Below are 22,540 nucleotides of genomic sequence, written 5' to 3'. Positions count from 1 at the left end.
CTTTTATTTTAATCCATTCTAAGATGGAACAACTTTGGCGAAACCAATTTCTCCTGGGATTAATAAAAGTATTTCTGATTCTGATCCTGATACTCTCCAATCTTACCTGCTGTGTTGTGCTATTGTGTGTGTGGCAGGTATCGTGTGGTGGTGCCCTACCCGCCCCAGAGCGAGGCGGAGATCGAGCTGCGGGAAGGAGACGTGGTGTTTGTCCACAAGAAGAGGGAGGACGGCTGGTACAAAGGCACCCTGCAGAGGACAGGGAAGACCGGCCTGTTTCCCAGCAGCTTCGTAGAAAGCTTCTGAACCGGGAGGTGGATGAAAAAACACTGTTCCTGTTTCTGAGTCGAAAACACATGCACACATTACCACACACACACACACACACACACACACACACACACACACACACACACACACACACACACACACACACACACACACACACACACACACACACACACACACACTATACTATACTTTTGAGGACCCTCACTGGCCCATAAAACCTATTTCTCACATTGGAAAAATTGATTAGTGACCATATGACCTCACTTTCCTAAAATATCCCAAAATGCCCTTACTCTCAAGGTCTAAAACTGTAATCGGTCCGCACGCAGGTAAAAGTACAAGGGCATAAACACACACTCAGTCACCTTGAAGGTGCGGTTAGATTTCCATAAGAGTTTGATTTTTCTCTTCTACATAAATATATGGATGGATGGCCCGACATTGGTTTCAAAGAAAAATGCAAAATGCAAAAAAAGACTTCTTTTGATAATAATAATAATAATAATAATAATAATAATAATAAAATTTATAGAGCGCTTTTCTAAAAATTCAAACTCAATCATCAATAGTAATTGCCTTCAGAAACCTATACCAGTCCAACTAAACGCACAAACACACACACACACACACAGACACACACACACACACACACACACACACACACACACACACATACAGGAAAGCTAGCCCTGGCTTTGACCAGCCACACAGGAAGCGGAGCAGCTTCTCCCGTCCCACCCCGGGGGCAGCGTTGGATTGAGGGGCTGCCGTCTTTGGCCCTGTGATGTAGACTACTGAAACACAGACTCAAAGAGCACAGACTGACCTGCCGCCCTGTTCTCCTCCTCGGCATCATCCACCAGCAAACATTAGCACAAAAAGCATTAGCTCTGCTTTCCACTGAGACCTCAGCGCTTCGGTGCTTTCTATGAGAAGTGCACATTTATCACCAGGTGATGAGGGAAGTGTGAGCCAACAGTCCACGACCATTGTCTAGTTTGTGACAACAAGCACATGTGTTTCTTACCAACCCGATATGTGTTAATAACGATGCATGTAGCATTATTATGTTTTTTTATATATATGTTGAAAAAGATGTTTGTGTTGTCCCAAACTAGTCATGCTGTGATGATCTGTCACAAAGCAAACGGTGCAACAAGCAAAAAGTGAAGTATAGGTGGTTCATTCTTTTTGTATATCTCACATACATTTATACCGCCATTTTTTAAAATTTCAATATGACTTTTACAGACACCCCACAACTGGGTTAAACTAAGTAAACTGGCTTGCTGAATGTAGGAGGAAACAAAAAAAGTTACGCCAAAACAAATTGAATTCTCTTTGATTACGTTTTCTTTTTAATCTTTCCTGTGAATTATTAGAGACAAAGAATGCACTTGGTAATATTTAAAAACAAAGGGCCAATATAGCGACATACACAGTATTTTACACACTCAATTATTATTTATTTGACAAAAGGGATTTCCGTTACTACAAGTGAAATCCTTCAGGCACAAACCTCTTTGGCACAACAGAAATTAAATCTATAAAGCTACTCAAACCAACAAAGAAGTTACAAATGTGAATATAAGAAATCAATACGTTCTTGTTAAAAGCAATTCCTCTTCCTGCCTTTTATTTACACTCTGCTGAGAGTTTTGTCTGACTGCAGCACTATTGTGAAACCAAATGTGTGTGGATCCGATGCTCACTGGAGAATGTACAGGAGGAGGAAACTCCTGAAATCAGAAGGCAGGGACAAGTTTCCCACCACACAACTGCCAACCTTTGACAACAACTTTTCCTCCAATCTTGTCAACCTCTAACGAGTATTTTTGTACGGCTTCAGTGAGTGTACAGTCAGTCTGCTTTTGTGAATTTCTACGTCCTGAGTGTGGAGCTTGTCTAGTTTACATCCAGCCACAACCATCTACCTTGTTTCCCTTTTTCTGGAGATAGAAGCACAGAAACTCAGAACTGTGTGTGTGTGTGTGTGTGTGTGTGTGTGTGTGTGTGTGTGTGTGTGTGTGTGTGTGTGTGTGTGTGTGTGTGTGTGTGTGTGTGTGTGTGTGTGTGTGTGTGTGTGTGTGTGTGTGTGTGTGTGTCAGACAATAATACTGGCCATGTCTCTGTAAGAGAGCAGAGTTAATGAATGGTTTTCCTCACCTGCTGTGTTTTTTTAAACTGGGCCAGAATAAAGCACAAACACTTACTGGCACAGAGCCTGTTGGCTGAGCACACAAATGTCTAATTGGCTCTCTCCGTCGGTCATTGGCTGAACACACTTGACTTCTTGGTGAACTGCCTTTATGTCATATGGGAAAGACAATTAAAAGAAACTTTTTGCATTGCATCAATGAAAAGTGAACAAAATGCTCCAGTTTGGAAACTCTTGTCTTTGCTTTTTCCCATGTGGTGTGACTGCAGAGCAAAACACACACACTCTGCTACAAGCTCTCCACAAAGTAACACAAACAAGCAAAACACAGAAGTCCTAATAGAGACAATAAAATCTGACGATACCTACCAACCTTTATCCCAGATAAATTGTCTAATTATGTCAAGCATTTATTTTCTCCTTTATATTTGGTCTTTATTATTAATAATACTTGTATAATAATACTCACTTAGAACTTGAAGTGGGGTTGGCAAAGCTCAGTTTGTTTTTTGAAGATTGTTTTTAGATTGTGGGCATAAAAACTGGACCCTAACTAAACTGTGAAGGAAAGTAAACAAAGTCATGGATCCGGAGTAAACTTTACAAAGCGTTTACAGCACGAGCTGCAATCCTGCTCTGGCTGCTGGCAGTGCATTATGGGTGTCTGCAGCAACAGATGAACTACTACTCGAGCACACACACACACAGTTGAACACTAGGGATAATCTGAAAATATCGCTTTTGCTTTTAAAATCATGGCTATGAAGCAGCTTCTCTTTAGATATTTGTGTTTAATTAAAAAAAGTATATTTATTGAACCATATTTGGGAAGTGTGCCGGACTATCTGGGCTTTTAATTTAGGTTTTTAGTTCAGCCATGTGAAAATGCCAGTTTATTTGGCCTGAAAAGGGTAAAAACAAGTGTCAAATTTTGGCTGGAGTTATTTGAAGCTTCAATCCAAAAAATATCCACATTGGACTTTAAAAGCTGTCAATCAAATCCTTGTGCCTACAAATGCCAACACACACACTCACTGAGTGTTAACATCAAGCAGACCAATCTTTTGACTCTTTCCTACTTTCTTCTTATCACTACAATTAGCTTTGTTCCACCAGCAGATCCCAGAACAGCTCTGCACAAACCCCAGCGAGGTTTCCCTTATCTGTTTGTGCGCCACTGAACAGAGGACGCACATTTTATTGGGTCCCACCCAAGCACAATTCCTCATCAAGGTCTTATTTTGTTTTCATGAGGTTGATGCTGAGTGGGGGAGGAGGAAAGTTTACAACAGTCAAAACATCAGGAATAAAACCCACCGAGCTCACATTACATAAAATACCTTCAACTGCAAATGTGTTAATTTTGTTTGGATTTTTTTTAAGTGATGTGAGCTAGTCTTTCGCCTAAAGCTCCCTGGTTGTAAATACCACTTGAGATCCTACCGTGGCGCCTTGTAGAAATTGTAAACCGCAGTGGTAATTTCTATTGGGCACGAACACGAAACAAAGCATTTCCCATACACTTTTTATCATATTTGATATCGAAATACTGTGCACTTCCTGTTTTTGTCCTTCCAGGAAGCTTGAGCACTCACCCTGCCATCTTGAACTAGATGTCGGCCATATTTGTTCCTATGGATACTTGTGTGTGTGTAAGTGTGTCTGTCTGCGTGTGTGTGTGCGAGGGGAGGGGGCCTCTGTATGTAGCTCTTTACATAAAAAAGGAACTTTATTATAAAAAAAAGTTTGGTGCGGCGTTGACGCTCACGCCCCATCATGACTAAGTTGGGTTTAAAACAGCGGTACAGCGAGGGGAAACAGAAAAAAACAAAGTATATATATTATTCTATATTGTGCAGAATATTTATAGGCCTTTTGTGCCATTGAAGTCATGCTCTGCGCTGGCCATGCAGCGTGCTCTACCATGTGATCATTATACATCGTCTTGTACCGATGACCCGTGGTTGATTTGATTGTTTTTTCATGTCAAGTGCATTTTTCGCAATAAATGCGTTTGTTTTAAAGCATATTCTCTGTGTGTTCTCTTGCATCCACCTGCAGCTTTGTAATGGAGATAACACCAGCAGTGACAGGAAGCTAAACATGCTTGTGTACTCTGATGCGGAACAAACACTTACCTGTACAGCTCATTAGGATTTCTGCGTTGCCCTTTGGAGGATTAATCCTGAGAATCATATTTTATCCTGCCCTAATTATAATAACTGCACTCACAATGTGCTCATTATGAGCTTATGAAGCCTTCTGAGCTACGCTGCAGGTAGGGGCGGTCTGACAAAGTGTCTTACAGCCATTATCACAAAGTAGCTAGTAGAGAATGTTTAGAAATAAAGCTGACACTCTCTCTTTTGATCATTGCCTCCATCTTCTCCCCTCTTTCTCTCCCTCTGTCTCTCTTGTGTTCTCGAGCCAACACTGGCATGGACGAGGTGTGTAATTGGTAATTTCACTGCGTCGCCACCACTCCCCTTAAATGACAACCTCATCTCTTCAGCAGCCGGGCCTGTCTCCAATGATCACCTCCATTTGCATTTAGAGTGACTAGCAAAAGGTGACAAGGGGGTGTGTGTGTGTGTGTGTGTGAGCACAGGGATATGACAGCTATCTTGGTCTGCGGTGAAGCTAGTTTCAGATTGGTAACGAGACAGACATTCACTTCGGTATTTTTCCTCAGTTTCACAAACTGCCAGAGGATGGTTACATCAGAGCCCTCGATCTTAACCACAGGGTTTCACTTAGCAACATCAATAAACCAATTTCAACAACATAGAACCACTGTTGCTCTCAAAACCTCCATGCTAACCTTCACATATTAACGATAATTATTCTAAATAATTGATAATCAACGTGTCTTTAATGGCACATCTTTTGGATTGCTGATGTCTCACTAATTCATTTTATACAAATATTTTCATAGAAGACCAAATCAGTTTCAATCAAAAGATTCCATGTCATGTGATCCTGTGACTCCTGATGTATAGCAAAACATTTACACACATCACTGGACAAAGAAGACACGTAATGTAATGACCAAATGAGCAGGGTTTTTTTATGTAATGTGACCGAGTATTTCCTAATTGATGCAGCATTTTAGACTACCTTCTCTTTATATACATATTTTTATAAAGATTCAGCATGTTTTTCTTGAAAAGTCTCATATCTTTTCAATAGCTTTCATATCATGTGACCATATAACTCCAAATCAATGCTTCTCAGGGCGTCCTCTCCTCAACCTGCGAGGTGTTGCGGGCCCCTGCGGAGAATCGATCAGCATTGCTTTACGCAGGAGCTGTCTGTCTACCTGTCTGTGTGCCCGCTGTGAGTCACATGAAGGGCAAAGAGCGGTAGGGTAAGACACTGCAGGAAACAAACCCTCTACCCGGAGGTGCAGAGCTCCTGTGTGTGTTCAAATACATCAATGTTTGGCAGCCAAGATGTTCAGCTACTGCAGCTTCCTTTAGAGTGAAAGAGAAGCTTGTGATCATCCTCTGTCCTGTCACCCCTGATGAAAGGGAGGTATGGAAGCCTATTCCCTGCCACTGACTCATTTTCATTTCTATCTCAATATTTGGACTAAAAAGGCTATCTCAATATTATATACATAATAGCAAATCCTTCATAGTGCTGAACTCTCAAACCTGGAACTACTGTAAAATGTTTCAGACAGTCAATGTCATACATGGCGGAAGTCAGGTAGAGAGATTCAATAAATGTACATTTTTGCTATACCCTGAAGGAAAAAAAACACTGTCATTGCCAAACATGTGTAGTATACATTCTGAAGCAATGCTCTCCAGGCTGATGGAACCTCTTTTATCAAATACAAATAAACAGGTTTGTCTGTGTCTGCACTTGAGTTAGATGTTTTGTAAGAAAGCTTTAACACTGTGCATATTGCATCAATGCATTTACAACAAATTAGGTGAAAAGTAGCTAAACACAGAGCAGTTAATCCTTTATATTCTGGAATTGATATTTTTACTTATAAAGCGAAACAACCTCCTCCACTGCAAACAAGTGGTAGAGGGTAAAAGCAAACAAAATGAGAAAAACTATTTAAAAGCAGTTTGCCTTTTACTGTTTTATACTACAAGTATGACCATCATGATGAAGCTGCATCAAAAACAATACATGCTTTGTCAATAAATAACAATAAAAGAGGTACCTTTTTTTGTGAGATGAAACAAACAGACAAGCAGAGTGTATCATGACAAAAATACAAGGATTTATTTAAAAGAAGAAAGCTCCCAAATAACACTGTTTATTCCATAAATATAAGCGTAGTACAAATATGTCTTGAACAAGATCTATTAGGCATCGGTGTTTCCCTGGATGTACGAGTTAAGAGGATAGTGTAAGGAAGCTTAACACAGATAAGGCACTAACATTAAGCACTAGTGTAAATATATAAAGTGGCGATGTTTGTGAGTAAATGTTGGTTTATAAATCACACTTTACTGTTGTGGTTTCGTCTGTACTGAAAAGGCTTTGCGGTGTGAAACCCTGTCTCATTGGGATTCCAGAAGAATACTCACAAATGCATCTTCCTGTCCACAAACACTGACTCCAAGTAAAGCATTTTCTCCACGAGTCAGCTCTTTTCAGGCAGACTGCGAATGTTTGTGTCAGTAAGAAAATAAGGGGGAGCGAAATAAAACAATGTATATAAATATATGCTGTAACATGTACCTAATACAAAACCAAGCCTCAGCCTAGAGAAGTGAGATAGGACGAACAGGAGAATCACTGTTGCAGGTTTACATGATGCTGGTGTACTCAATTAAAGTTTTTAGAATAAAGGAAGTGTGAAAAAAACAGATATCAGATACAATACAGGAAAAGGATAAGGAGTTATAATGCCCTGCGCCCCTGATTACGACAGCTCTTGATGATGAATGCATTCAAACAGCTTTGAGAAAGATCACTTGAAACCCTTTTCAGATGCGGTTTCTGGTGCAGTGCAGGACTTAACTACAAATCTGTTAAATATCAAAGGTCTCAGTGGTGTAATTATTCTGTGACGGCTCTTTTTAAACATGACAGGACTATTACACGGAGAGCTGCAAAGCTCACACTTCACTGCTGGAGAAGAAATAAAGTGATTGTTTATCTCTGAGGCTTTGCTAATGACCTGCTCCACTCATGGCACAGAGCTGGCATTTATCTAGACATTGGGATTGAAATGTAAATTTCCTCATGTTGTGAATGTCAGAAAGGGGCTTAATAATAAATAACAAGCATGTTACAGATGTGTTTTCTCATAGCTGACTGCATTACAAAACAGACACGACTAAAGTATGTGAAGTCCGTTTCAATATAATGTCGGTCATTCCTTTGATCAATGTTCAGCGTTAGGGGAGGAGGCTGTGGAATGAGTCCCTCATTCTGGGCACAAGTACAAAGTAAAAAAGCAGGGAGGTATATGGAAAATAACCGTTTTATATAAAAACAAAAGGATAAATATAAAATATGGCACAGAAGTATAAAACCTGCAAAGAAGATTACAAATACCATTAAAGAAAGTGTACACAGGATTCATGGGTAGTCTTCAAACCTTGGCACAAACCCGCACACGCTGCTGGGTGTGTGTGTGTGTGTGTGTGTGTGTGTGTGTGTGTGTGGGGCTTTTTCTGGTTAGTGTTTGAGACTGGCCACAAGGGGCTGGAAAGATTGTGGCCAGCATGTCACTGGTTATACTGGAGTGTACTTCAGATCCCACTGTCCTCACATGAAGCCAGAGCTGGAAGAAAGAAAACAACAGAGAGATGAAGATCCATTTTACAATAAATAAACATTCCATTAGCAAATTAAATGACTTCAGGAATGCACTAATTTAGACAGACCTTAAATACACTCAGTCAACAGCAGTAGTCAACAGAGTTGCAGCCTCACATTCATTTCACTCGCAAGCGATTTAAGAAAATATATTTACCCTCACTGACTACACATAAGAGAGGCCTCTTACTTCTTGCGGTCCTTGTCCTTCTTGCCGTTGGCGGTGAGGCTCTGGGCCTGCAGCAGCTGGGCAGCGGCTCGTCTCTTACCGAAGGAGCTCAGGTCATCATCCAGGAGTCTCTTCTTATCCTCCAGAGCCCCTTTCTCGTCGGCATGGAGGCGCTTCAGCTGCTCAAAGCGACTTTGCAGCTGAAACAGAGAGAGGGCCGAGTTACAGAGATGCCTCCATCTTTGATAGTAGCAAGTAGAACAAGCAAACTCATTAGATCTCCTTATTAATGTAGCAAATATGAATTATTATGCAAGTTGTATTCCTCATAATGAGGTCTATCAGACTCCAAGCAAATTAGATGTGAAATTGTAAACAGATTGACTTACGCTGGAATACAATTACTTTGATTTAAAGCAGAAGAAGAATTCCTATCATGAAACATTCATGATATTAGTTTCCCCATTATTTATTAGAGCAAAACGAATAATAAGATATGGAGTTATTTATTTTAAAAAAGTAATGACTCACAAAAAATTGCAAGCTTCCCAACAGTTTGGTATGTCACGTTATAGATGTTTACAAAAGACAGTACTTTAAGCATATGGCATTGTTTTGTCTACAGAAGAAGTTAAACTCAGCCAACCTTTTTTGTCTGACTGTCTGGGACCAAGTTTACATCACCACTAACCAAGGTTTTAAAATTAAACACAATACACAGGAACAACTACAGTTTTCCCTTTAAGAAAGACTGAATGTGTGTGTCTGCTGCGTACCTCTCTCTCAGCCTCCTTTAGCTCAGACTCCTTCTCCTTCACCCTCTGGACAAACATCTGCCTCATCTCGTCCTCTCTCTTCTGCAGCTCCACCAGGAACTCCTGGCGCTTGGCCTCGTAGGTCTGCTGCAAGCTGCACACGCACACACACACAAACACACAGGGTAAGTTGTCAGTAAAAAAAAAAGAGTATTGTGTCTACGTAGGCATTTATGAACTCACCTGACAGGTTTGCACTCTGGGTCAGTGTCTTGGAATCCCATTTCTTCAAGTTTGCAGCGTCTATACAGCTCGTAATGACGGGTGTGTGTCTGCTCCCTCAGGTCCTCCATGTTGACGCAGATGAGCATCTCCCTCAGCTTCACGAAGTCACAGTGACTCTCATTCTCCACTGAAACACACAAACCAGTCACGTATAAGGATTAGCCATCCAGCTGATATTAATAAGGTTTTGAGAAGCATTTTAAAAAGTCATAGATCAGACACTTAAACTCTCTCGTTGACTGTAATGATATTTTCTTTTACTTTAGGTCATGTGCTCATTTAAAAATTAAGTCAAAGTGTATTGAGCCTCAACTATTTATTTCCATACGGACAGGGAAAGGCAGGTCTGCAGACAGATTTCAATTGAACCAATGCTTAAACTAACCGCCAGACGTGTATCAAAACAAAGACAGACAAACAAACTATGATCCTCCTCACCTTGAACTACTCCCCAGGGATACTGACGAGCCTTCACCATCTTATTGCCCACGCTGACCTCCTCTGTGCTGCCTACCACAGCAAAAGGCAAATGACCCTAAAAGACAAACTTGATTTTATTATACGTTTAAACATAAACTGCAAGCAGGCAATTAACAAGCTTGATCGACATTACTTCTGCTTAAACTGAACCGACTTCAGGAAGAAAAGTTTAAAGAAAGACAACATAGTAATTAAGAGTACATTTATACTTAGTTATTATCTAGCATTAACCCATATAAAGATAGGACTCCAGGTGTAATATGTGCTAAAAAAGTGCCTTTCTTACATTCATTGTAGTGTTGACCTTAGCGACGGTCTCATCGTCCAGGGGGAACTGGTAGATTTGGACGCCGTTTGAGACCAGCTCACTCATGATTTTGATCTTGAACTTGTTCAGCTCGCTCTTACTGATGGTGTCCGCTTTGGCGATCACTGGTATTATGTTAACCTGCAGCAGAGGGGAAACGTGTTCATACACGTGTAGAAGGTAACAGATCCTTCCCCAACAACCACTAATAAATCTAAATACCATTATCTGAAGAATTCAGAGAAAATATATAACTTTGATAGAAAAAAAGATGTATTAATAACTTCTTGAGACCACAAACAAAAGGGGAGTGTGATAACATCGTGACAGGAAATACTGTGACATTTTTTAGACGTTTTTGTGACCAACAGGGAATGAAACTATGTATTTATACATCAAAAAGCATCCATTAGTCTGGTTCTGACAAGGTACACACAAAACCATTCAACAAAAACTATTATGAAAGTTTTTTGTTTTAATTCCTTTATCTAAATAAGTTTTTTTAAGCTGTTAGATATGCGTTATATAAACCAAGGTCACTGGTGTTATTTCTGGCCCCGCAGCCCACTCTGATTTCCAAGTTGTCCCACATTCCTCGCCTGCCTGTCCGTCGTCTCGTCGGGCCAAAGAGAGGCTGGGATTGAGTTATCACTACACAAGCTTCTGAGCCAGAACCCCCCCCACCCTGCCCAAAAGCAAAACAATGCTAGGAGATCTTTTCCAATAGCCGTCTGAGTGAGTGACTGTCTCTCTGTCAGAGCTGCAGATTCAACAAATGGCTCTTTCTGTGTGTATCTGTACAGTGACACAAAGGGACAACTGGAGTGTGTGTGTGTGAGGTGATTACAGCATTCCACTGCTTTTTCTCCTCTATTCACACGCAAATCCAGGGTTACTGACACTCCAGAGTAGTGAAAAAACACAAGCGCACAGAAAACACAAAGTCACTACACACAGGGAGCATGGGAAAGTTTCTGACCACTTCAAGAGGGAAGGGAGGGGGTTTAGTCTGTTGGATAGCGGAGCTGTACCAACAGTGAGACCCAAAAACATGTGGAGATAAGTCTAGAAACAACCACAGCACGGTGCCTGACAGGTCTTTACTATCACATACACATCAGCTTCTGTCCACTGCGTTCCTTTCTTTTTCTATATTGACATCTCTCCTTCATGATATGCAATTAAGGTTGGGGATGGGGGTCTGTGGCAGCAGAGGGAATTGACAGGTCCATTTTAAAATGTCGATGTCAACTGGAGTCAGTCCATTAAATGCAGGCACATTATAGATCAATGTTAACCCTGCATTTATCTCCTGAAAAAAATCCATCCTCAAACCTCCAACCCTTCTGGTTTGTTGGGCGGGATGTAGTTCTTCCTGACATGTGGCACAGCTTTTTATTCTGGATGTGCCAGGACTTTATTTTAATAGAAGAACATGTTCGTTTCTTTACATAGCGTCTATGTGACCATGTGACTTAAAATCCATTGCATATATTACGGCTTGACTAAACAATAAGACACACCTCTTTTTATTTGATGTTAGTAGTTTATACTTAAATTAATATCTTTATGGAAAAATCAGCCAGTTTTAATGGTTTTTAATAGCTTTTGTCATGTGACCCGATGACTCCAGATCAATGCAGCATTACATTACTACACATAAGAAGTTGGACACACCTCTCTTTAGTGGATTTTTGTCCACTTTTAATGTGGAATTAATATTTTCATGGTAGTATTAGCAGCAGTTATTGAAAAGATGTTTAGAAAATGTTGTAAAATTCATTAGCATTAAATTATAGCATAATTGTACTAGAATGAGCAATTTAGCACAGAGTTTTGTTGCCATCTCTCTGATATCAGCTGCTGATTCTACCCGAAGAAGCTGACCCTGGTGAAGTGTTTTGTGCACTAAACAAAAATATAATATCTAAGAAAAATGAACGTCTGTATGTAAGGCAATGTGGAAAACCATGCCAGCTGGATTTCTAAATGCCTTGGTATTAAGTAAATTGCCAAGTCTGACCCTTCCAAACACACAACACACACACAGTGATCCTTCTCTTACCTTGCTGTCTAACTTCTTCATGGTGACCAGGTCAAGGGATTTGAGTGAATGACCCGAGGGGGAGATAAAGTAGAGGCAAGCATGGACACGCGAGTCGTGGTAGTTGTGGAGTGAGCGTTTGATTTTAAGCTCTTCCTGAAGATAACTCTCAAACTGCTTGTCGATGTAGTCCACCACGGGCTGATAGCTACAGGAGAGACATTAAAGGTGGATCAGAAATGTGGGTTAATCACTTTGAGAGTGTAACTCTTGTACACAGTCAATATCACTCCCACACACACTCTTCCTCCCACCTCTCCTGCTTGTTCATCTGGTCACCGAAGCCCACAGTGTTGACCACAGTGAGGCGCAGTCGGACGTTACTCTCCTGCAGGTCATAGGTTTGGGCCCGCAGCTTCACTTGAGGCTCAAAGTGGGATGACTCAAAGTTCTCAAAGTTGGTATTAAAAAGAGTATCCATCATGGTGGACTTCCCGATGCCAGTTTCACCTGGAGCCAGAAAAAGAGAAGACGCAATTTTTAGTTATTCATATTTGTGGTTGAGATGTAATTTACTAGTGAGTGATTGGCACTTCGACTTCAAAACAAACTGCTTTAAATTCATTATTCCTTAACTCTAAGTTCCTATAAGTTATTACAATGAAGGTGTGAGTATTGTTTTTTATTATGTGTGTGTGAATGTGAACGTACCGATGCAGAGAATGTTGAAACAGAAGCCCTGGCATATAGACTTGTTGACAAGCTGATCTGGGAGGCTGTCAAACCCCACATGGCCAGCCAGGCCCAGGGGCCGGAGTGCTTTATCCTGAGGAAGCTATGACACAGATAGACAGATTATTCTCAAGCTAATGCAGCCACTTTCCCCCCTGAAACATGGAAAAAAAGACCCAATGAAGTGCAGCTTTTTTGGCAGAAAAACTGAAACGTGAACTTTTAGGCACTGTTTACTTCCAAGACACAGTTGCTTCATTATTCAGAACTGTGTTTGCAGGGAAGCACAAGAATGCACTTTCTAGCAATAATTTGTAATCTGTACCACATCATAGGTAATATAAATGAAGAAATGCCTTTAGATAATTAAATGAAATCACAAAACCCATATGTAGGTTGATTGCTCAATATATTACAATTTTAGCATGCAATGCATTTGAATCGTTCTAGGTAACTAATATAAATAAATATACTAAACCCTATAGGACATGAACTTAATAGGACACAACGTTATATAGCATTTTTTTTATGATTGAGGGGGCATTTCAGCAGGTTTACACAAGGTATTGGAGATGCTACACACAAAAAAAACACGGTGATTTAATATGGTCTGAATCTTAAACATATAATAAAAAAGGTTCAGTAGGGGCTGTTCATTAACTTAAGCTCCAAGTATCTTCAACGTAAACACAGAGCCCGCCTCCTCTCTTCTCATTCACACATCTTCCTGGCTGTCGACCTCCTCTGACCTGCGCCAGTCTGAACTAGTCTGTTAAGCATAGGGCTGTAACACTGACATAGTTATACTATGGTACAAATAGGTACATAACATTCGCTATTATAAATCTCCGACTTTAGAAAAACTATAATCTATGTTGTTTATAAGGGGAACAGTTTCGACAGCGTGTTTATTTTAGGTGGGGGGATGCCTGGTCGGATGTGAACACCACATTCCGTTCAAAGAATAAGAGCTTTAGTGGCGATTATCGAGCGACATAGCATATGTCTTACTATATACACTCAACTTTACCAGTAAAACACTACTTTACGCTTGTTCAAATCATGGGATATTAAAAGTACCAATGGAATGTTTAAACAAGCAGCTCACAACTATGTTATTCAACTGATCCCTGTTGGGAGGCTAGCGTAGATTTAGCAACATAGCGATATCAGCGGTGCAATTTGTTGAAAGAAGCAACACGGAAACCCTTTTGAAAAGTTGAATAACCTAAAGTAAAACAACCCGGTCTGATTTTCTGGGTGTATGTGGACTACAGTTACAAGTGTGCGGGTATTCACTGCCAGTCTGTACATTTGAACAGCCGTTTAGGTATCGGGCTAGCGGGAGCTAACCTAATGATAGCCGGACACTCCCTGCGAAACTGTCAACTACACCGAGACTCAATCAAAATGAAGGAAAATACGTACCGGCATCCGAGCAACATCTGATGAGGCCATAACTATACCCAGTAGTTAGTAAACCAGAAATATTTTTGAAAAAAAGACAACAAAGCTAACTAAAGACAGACTTCTTTTTTGGTATACTGATCAGGACCGCCTCACTGCCTCTACCGTCGTCGACAACTGGGCATACTCCGCTAATGAAAATACGATAGGAATGAGGTTAAAACCCCAGTATGTACATTTGATTCACACCTAAAAGTCTACAGATTATGGCAAACGGTCACAAAGTGTCACACGTTATATGAATGTATTAAACAAAATTCACGGCAAATGTCAGGAAAATAAGCAAAATAATGTTAATTGAATGCAGTTTACACCCACCCACCCCTTTTTGTATAATGGTACAGCCTAACTTAATTTCCCCAGCATCTTCGATGGCATGTTGCGGACTATCAGAAAAATCGTAAAGCCATTTTAAACGAAACACCAACATCCAACCACTACTATTTGAGATGCTGAGACGTTTTGCTTGGATATTTGTTTTTCATCTAAGATAATATACAATGAATTTAAAGCATCTGCAAATGATTTAAACGCACTAAAAGTTACTTTTTATTAAACCAATCATGTCCGCTTCACTTGTAGGACTATACAGTAAAGGTTATTAGAATAGTTACACTCTTGTATTGTACTTAATTTATAAAACATCCAGAGAATACAGTTCTCAGATAAATTTAGTGTATGTAAAATGAAAATACCTCCCTCTAAAATGTAGAAGTAGAAAGTGGCATACAATTAAAATAACCAAGTCGTTACTAGTAAAGTACATAATCTGTTTTATCAATAGTGAGGAGGTTATCCATTCGATCCATCCGATTCCTTCTCATACTTCCAATTCTTTATCATGCCATCACAATTCAATGAAAACTTAAAATGAAACCGCATACTCCAAAAATGTGACGGCTTACATTACATGTTCGCGTTTACTAGTATCGGAGACCGGGGTATACGAGCCACTCGTGAACGCAACATCCATTTTGCCGTGGTTCTCTGGTGTTTTGCTTCAGCTACGTGCGACCCCTATCTGCAAGAGCTCGACATTCCCCATGGAGGAGAGGAGACTAAGGAGAAGATGCTGTCATCCGTCGTCACCGTCAGCCTAAGTGAATGACAGTAGCGTAAACATGCATGGTTTTTGAAACGTTCGTGAGTAACTTATTCAGTTACTCTATCTTTGCGCTGCTCTGGTCGGGTCGTCCAGGAGGATGATGGCGTCCCAGTACACAGAGCAAGCCGTGCAGGAGTTCCTGATGGAGAGAGGAGGGAGGGTCCAACAGATGGAGCTGATCGATCATTTCCTACCAGCGTCGGGTCAAAATGACCAGTCAAATGAAGAGGTGGATCGAGAGGTTCTGAAACGCATCGTGGACAACGTGGGGGTTGTGAAAGTAGAAGACGGTGTGAAATTTGTTTGTTTGAACACCGAAGGCAGCGCGGGATCGGTGATGCGTGCGGACACAGGCGGCCACGATCACGCGGAGTGCAACGGGAATATCAGTGAGGCATTGGACAACAACCAAGTCAACGGAAACCCTAACAACAGAGACCAAACAGGTGAGGGATAGGCACCTTGTTTTATTCTAATCTATGGCATTGCTTTTGTCCATGATTCATTTGTTTAGATATCACCACTGTATTAACAAGCCTATGTTTATTTATCCAACCAGCGTTGTGTCGATATTTATTATTTATTTATTTGCATATTGTCTGGCATTGGCCTCTTAACAACCCACTGTACTAGCTAAGACTGAAATTGCTCAAATCAAATGATCAGATCCTTTAGTTCTGACATTCTATTGACTACATCAAAACTGTACTATAAAAGCCTGTAGGGTTTACAATGTGAAGTTTGCTTTAGAGTTAATGCAGTTGAATATGTGGCCATAGAAAACTGAACTCATAACACAGAGAGCTGGAGGATAATGACAAATGACAACAAAAGGCATTGGCACCTTGTCTTTTTCAAATCTATGGTGTTTCTTGAGTCCATTATTTATGTGTTCAAGTATTCACAACTATAATTCAAATAGAACCAACAGTGTGTCTGTTTATTTATGTATTTGTTTTGATTCTATTGTCTGGCCCTCTTAATTACCCACCAGTATTTTGTCCAGTAATTTTGACAATTTCAATCTACAAAATGATTTCCTTTAATTTTGACAACTTTGTTATATCAAAGTTTATAGTAACTGCTTGTATGGATTTCAATGGAAAGTTTGCTTTAGAGTCAATGCAGTTTAAGATTTGGCCATAGGGCAACTCTAACACACAGAGCTAGATGATAATAACAAATATCCAATGTTTCCACAGGAGCATCCAATTCATTGGCTGCCAGCCTGGACAATGACAAACAGTCAAATGGCAATGGGGTACATGCATCCCCCTCCCAGAATAATAAGACCAACACATCGACTCCTGCCTTTGGTGGAGGAGGGGAGGTGAGGCTGAGGGACAGGAGGAGGCGAGAGTCGGCTCCAGTCATTGGGATTGCAGATCTGGACCACGCTCACCATGTGGGGTCACACAGCCAGCAGGTGAGAGGGGCACGCAGGGTGTCAAAAGGATCCACGCGGGCCTTGCTGACCAGCTGCCTCTCTGAAGACAGCACGTTGGAAGGGCTGGACCCTATTGGAGATATCAACACACCCAAGGGGAGTCGCAGGAACTTCATAGAGCTGATGATGAGCAGTTCTCCTCAGGTAAGAAACAGTTTTTTCCGGCATAAAGAAAGCTTCCATGTAGTTATTATAAGTCATAATTAAACGCATGGCAGCTTTACAAAGCTCTCTACAGGGGGTAGCTGTTAAAACATTTAATAATTTAGGCAGGGGAGGAATTACCCTTACATAAATGGGCCTCAACCTGTTTAGATCATCTATTCAGATAAAACAGAGAAATGCTGCTTTCATTTGTTTCAAATGTGTTACACGTATGGCCACTCCTAAAGCAGCTATGTCACATCCTGTGTTTCACCTTTGGGTGTGCTCCAAAACCTGAATGGCCTTTGCTGCTGCTACTTAATTTGCAGCTTGGCCACAACCACAGTCTTTTAGAGCTGATAGAAAACACCATATGGGGTGTAGCCAGACATGCAATATTCATGAAGTATGACTCCCCAGCAGCAGTTTTCTGTCTTATGTAACTGAGAGAGACCGTTAAGTAATCTAGCTTGCCTTCCTCTTACGGTTTTTTACCCATTACCTCCTTTTTTGGGGCTCATCACGAGGCAATCATCAAAAATGAAACTGTACAATTCTTTATGGTCAAAAACGTATTTTATTCAGTTAACATCTGTTTGATCTTTACTGTGATGAGCTATTCATTATTTTGGCCTTCCACAAATGACAATAAAGCATATGGCTCTTTAAATCTTTTTAAGTGATGTAAAACTTTTTTTACAATGCCTTCGAGGTCCCATGAAGAGCCATTTGGATAGTGTTAGAAACTGTTTCCAAACGCTGTCTTTATATCACATCAAAACCTTCTGCAGTGGTACAACTCTTAAGGATTAATATTTTAATGCGATACCAAAAACATTTATTTAGTTTATTCACCCTTTCATTTCTATCATTTTCCCTTTGCAGGTGCGGAGGTCTCTGATCAGCCGAGGTTCACGCGTCCGGGACTCGATAAGGAGCGAAGGAGACTCTGCATCGATCCTCTCCTCAGTGTCCGACTGCGCCTCAGTGACCCTGGACCCGCTGGAGCACGAGTGGATGCTGTGCGCCTCGGATGGCCTGTGGGAAAGCCTGCAGCCCCTGCTGGCTGTGGAGCCGAGCCTCGTGGCCAAGAAAGACTTCGTGACAGGCTTCACCTGCCTCCACTGGGTGGCGAAGCAGGGCAAAGCTGAGCTCCTCTCCCAGCTGCTGGCCTTCGCCAAGGAGAACGCTATACCCGTGAATGTAAACGTGAGATCAAGTGCTGGATACACACCGCTACACCTGGCAGCCATGCATGGACATACACAGGTGGGTTGCGTGGATCATGGTTGTGGTCGTCAGGTGTCACGTTATAAATCTGCTCAGTGAAGCGGCAGATGATTGTATGTGCTCTGACAGTTTGCCAGTTTTACACACTGTAGATGGCTACAGTCTATACCAAGTAAGGAGAAATAATCATGCCACCACAGAATAGAAGACAGCTATACCAATGTTGACATAGTTGAGTAATGATGAGAAACAGTTTCATATGATGTGCTTCACCAGTAAATCAGATATCACAATTTCAGTATCTTAATAGTCCCTCTTCTGTGAGTATTTAATGTTCTGTGTATGATAGGTGGTCCGTGTGCTGCTGTCAGACTGGGAGGCGGACCCTGAGGCTCGAGACTACAGCGGGAGGCGGGCCATCCAGTACCTGGCCCCACCTCTTGCCGCTGACCTGCAGCAGGAGGGAGTGGTCACCTCACCGGGTGCTGAGTCAGACAATGAAAACACTAGCAAAGGTAGCGGTGGAGGGCGTGGATGGCGGTTTCCCAGAGTCCTCCAGGGCAATCTGAATCCACTGCGCCTCCTGAACCCACCTGCTGAGTCAGCGGAGGAGGGAGCCGGGAATGGGAAGAACAAGGGCGGGATGCAGAGGAAGTCGTCTCTGAGCCGGCTGAATGCACGGCTGCACCGGGGGCGCCACCGTGCCCAGATCATCCACAGCGCCTCCTTCAGGGACACGGGGGAGGTGGGGAGAGGGGAGGAGCTCGCCAGCAGCCCAATCCGAACCCGACCGTTGTCCAACCTGTTTGGATAAAGTTACACAACTCTGAGATATAGTGCGTTTACAAAATACAGTTTACTCACCTTTATAAGCTGACAGGTCAGACCTTTTCAGACCAAATTAACCGCACACATACTAAAAGTTTTATTATTATAGTATTTTTATGTTTATCTAAAAATCTAACTTATTTTTGTTTTTATTGAAGTAATCAGGCCTATGTTGATGAAGACTGAGGGCAGGTCAAAGTTTATGTAGCATTTTATTTGCTGCAACAATTCATTGAGTTAAAGCTGAACTACTCTTTCAATTCCTTTTTGAATTTCTTTTGTTTTGAGTTGTTTTTTTGTATTATGTCTTAGGCTCGGTTGTAGAGCAGGTAGCAAACATAACACCCATTTTTTTTTAATACTTTACACTAGAAAACTGTTCACACATATGCAACAGGCAGGATTGTATCACGTCTTCACTTTAAGTTTGACTCCCAATGGTGAGGGGTTTTATTATAGCACTTCAACACAGTAATCCAAACTCTTATTTTGTTTGCAGATTTAAAGTAATATATTTACACAACACTTTTCTATATTTCAACTTCTTTTGCCTGGGTGGTGCTGATTTTTCAAAAACACATTTCAAACAATGTGAATTATTATTTTTAACTACCAGATTCCAATATTTGTAGCCACAGAACTCTTGTATGTCCGAACAGCCATGTACAGTCGTCGCGTTTGCACTCGTCACTTTGAAGATGGTTTGTGATTATGAGAGGAAACTTCTCAAACTAAACCAGCTGTTGATGGTCTTGTATCATGCTGGTAGGTTCATATTGTACATGATGGATGGGGGTGATCAAATGTTACACCTCTAGATTAATAATGCACTGTATACACACACTACAATGTCATTGTTATTCTACTTTTCCGTACAGTTGATCAATACTTGACAGCAAAAGAAAGCTGCCATGGATTGACTTCGATCCAATTACTATGAAGACAATGATCAGTTACACTTTTGGACTGGTTTTTCTACTGACTATAGTGTACCTCAAATCCTCTGAGTCTGGTTAACTCATTGTTACATTGATTCTTTGTGGGGGAGTTTAACAGTATGGGTGTTTAATGGTAGTTGACAGTGTTTTTACAAATCCAAAATTCACCACGATTTACCATTTTCATCAGAAAGGATCATTTTTTGTAGCAATTCATGCAAAAACTGGCTCATGAATCTAATCTGGTGAAAGGTTATTCAGGTCTTTTCGTTGACAAACAGCATAGCACTGCTTAGTTTGACAGTAAATCTGCAATCAAACAAACTGATGCTTTTTTACCACAGATTATATATTTAATAAAGAGTCTGTATCTTCCTCCTGTATTGCTCTGCATGTACACAATCATTCGTTCATCAATCTTGTCTGCATCATCTGTGAATGAGCCCAGACCAGTATATGCTGTATTTCAAGCTGAGGAGCACATTGACTTTTCGACTGTTTTCCCAAATATGTGATCCTTTCTTATATCTGATTATTCCTATTCTTTAAGAATGATCCCTTAGTATTTTGTAGCATTTGTACTCAAATCATGGGGCTTCATGTTACTAAAATGTTGACTCTTTTGATGTAGAAATGTATGTAGCCTACTTTGATGTCACTTTTTCAGATGTATGAATAGGGGAAACATTCTGTGCACTGATCATTTTTATGTGTGTAGGTCATTGTTCCGTCTTCTTTGTGAAATACTGTGAAGTTATTATGTGGTGTAAATACACTGTTACTGAGCCAGTGTCATCTTGTCTTTATGTTTCATCCTTGAATATGAAATAAAGCAGTACTGGTTTGCTTAGAAGTCAGTGCTCTTCCTTTAACATTATGCTACTGTTGTTACAATTTAACAATACGCATTAAGTAAATGCTTATTCCAACTGTCTGGGTTGTAACACAAATTTAAGCAGGCTTTCTTTTTGCCAGTCCTGCTGACACCAAGTGATTGTTGTTGTCTGCTGGTGCTGAATAATTGATGATCTGATGACCCCTGTGCCACCATTTACAGTATATCCACTCCTTCCTGTCCGCAAGCTGCCCATGTGATACTGCACTCAATATTATTCAGACCCGAGCCTCATTCTGCACCTGGTGTGTGTATGTGTGGCTGTTGCTGTTGTATTTAAAGACCAAATGCTTTTTTAAGATTAATGAGCATTTATGTTGATCTGATTTGATCTTTGAGCCTACACTGGACACGTTTTGCTTTAAAATGTTTTTTTAAATACAATTTCAAACCAAGTAAACTGCATTTAAGGTTTTTCTAATTCCAATTATTTTATTTGACATATGGGTCTGACAGAGGACAGGTAGCTTGTTCTTTTTCTGTAAGCCATGTAGTTGAGAATGTTATCCCCCTTAGTCATCAAGGATAAGAGGCCGCAACAAGTATAAAATTGAGTAGTTCAATCATATTCATATGCTATCCTATGTATGAAAGGGGTGGAACATTTTATTCAATGTATTGGACATCAAAAATCTGCTCTGCTGGCACTGATGCTTTTCTCAGTCCCTAGTCATGTTCATGTTTACCAGAATAAATCTGCCATATGAAAGCGGGATTACTTGTATACAGTCATTAGATTAAAATGGGCTGCTTGTGAAAAATGTAAAAGCTCTTGAGTCTGAGTCTGCTCTTTTGATGTTTTTTTCTGATCTTTGGTATTGCTGTAGTCAACTCGTCAAACAAGATTCATAGAGGTCACTGAAGGGATGAGCTTTTTATCCCAGTACGGTAGATTTCCCTCTATTTGCCTTAGGGCAGCCTATCTGTTAGATGACTGCTGATCTGGATGGAGCAGAGAGACTGTCTGACTGCAGCTACTGACCTACATACAAAGTGAAGGGAGTAATGCCTATTATGTAAATTCCTCTGCCATATTTTCAGAGAAACTGCCAACTTTTTAGCCTGGGGCCTTTCACTGTTGGACTAATCCATATCCAATCCATCCCCATCTCTCACTCTCCCATAACAGTCACCACAGTCATGATGACATCATAAAACGCCTAACTTGTGACTAAGTGCAAAATAACCGTCAATAAGTAAACAAATGTTCACTGTGTATCTGGTTTTCTGTTCTCCTTGTGACATGCAGTGTCTATAAAAGTATTCATACTTGTCAGAGGTTTTCATGATTTATTGTTTAACTGTACAACACTGAAAAACTATATCGAAATTGTAATGCTAATCATCAGAAAAGCCATTTAATGTGAAAGCGATAAAAACATTTCTTTCAGTAATGTTAGTGAATTATTTGAATTATGTGTTATATTTGTTTGGATATACAGGCGTTTTTTTTTCAATACGATAACATCACA

The 22,540-nt window shown here is 40.6% G+C and overlaps 3 protein-coding genes across 4 annotated transcripts in view; 2 read left to right on the top strand and 1 right to left on the bottom strand.

Moving 5' to 3' along the window:
* The window catches only part of LOC134866983 (E3 ubiquitin-protein ligase SH3RF3-like), a 93,070-nt gene extending 92,764 nt beyond the window's left edge, over nucleotides 1-306 (top strand). The window contains exon 10 of the mRNA XM_063887228.1: nucleotides 138-306. Coding sequence (XP_063743298.1) covers nucleotides 138-306 — 169 coding nt within the window. The remainder of the gene's footprint in view (nucleotides 1-137) is intronic.
* A 6,366-nt stretch (nucleotides 307-6,672) lies between these two features.
* Nucleotides 6,673-14,621, bottom strand: septin10 (septin 10). 2 transcript variants are annotated; one of them, XM_063887870.1, is made up of 10 exons: nucleotides 14,443-14,621; nucleotides 12,994-13,117; nucleotides 12,597-12,792; nucleotides 12,304-12,490; nucleotides 10,218-10,379; nucleotides 9,890-9,986; nucleotides 9,410-9,578; nucleotides 9,188-9,320; nucleotides 8,400-8,611; nucleotides 6,673-8,207 (listed from the first exon to the last, which is right to left on the bottom strand). In XM_063887870.1, exons 1-9 carry the CDS (start codon nucleotides 14,470-14,472, stop codon nucleotides 8,429-8,431), a joined length of 1,281 nt encoding a protein of 426 aa, XP_063743940.1. In that variant the 5' UTR covers nucleotides 14,473-14,621; the 3' UTR covers nucleotides 6,673-8,207; nucleotides 8,400-8,428. The 2 variants fall into 2 exon arrangements, with proteins under 2 accessions (XP_063743940.1, XP_063743938.1); XM_063887868.1 differs by having other exon boundaries at nucleotides 8,433-8,611.
* An 880-nt stretch (nucleotides 14,622-15,501) lies between these two features.
* sowahca (sosondowah ankyrin repeat domain family Ca) lies at nucleotides 15,502-21,026 on the top strand. Its single transcript, XM_063887199.1, has 4 exons — nucleotides 15,502-16,032; nucleotides 16,789-17,177; nucleotides 18,063-18,446; nucleotides 18,757-21,026. The coding sequence occupies exons 1-4, from the start codon at nucleotides 15,684-15,686 to the stop codon at nucleotides 19,219-19,221; spliced, it is 1,587 nt and encodes a 528-aa protein (XP_063743269.1). The 5' UTR covers nucleotides 15,502-15,683; the 3' UTR covers nucleotides 19,222-21,026.
* Nucleotides 21,027-22,540: the final 1,514 nt, after the last annotated feature.

Source organism: Eleginops maclovinus, chromosome 7 (genome assembly GCF_036324505.1).
Source record: "Eleginops maclovinus isolate JMC-PN-2008 ecotype Puerto Natales chromosome 7, JC_Emac_rtc_rv5, whole genome shotgun sequence".
Lineage (NCBI taxonomy): Eukaryota > Metazoa > Chordata > Actinopteri > Perciformes > Eleginopidae > Eleginops > Eleginops maclovinus.
This window is presented reverse-complemented; position numbering and strand designations above follow the sequence as displayed.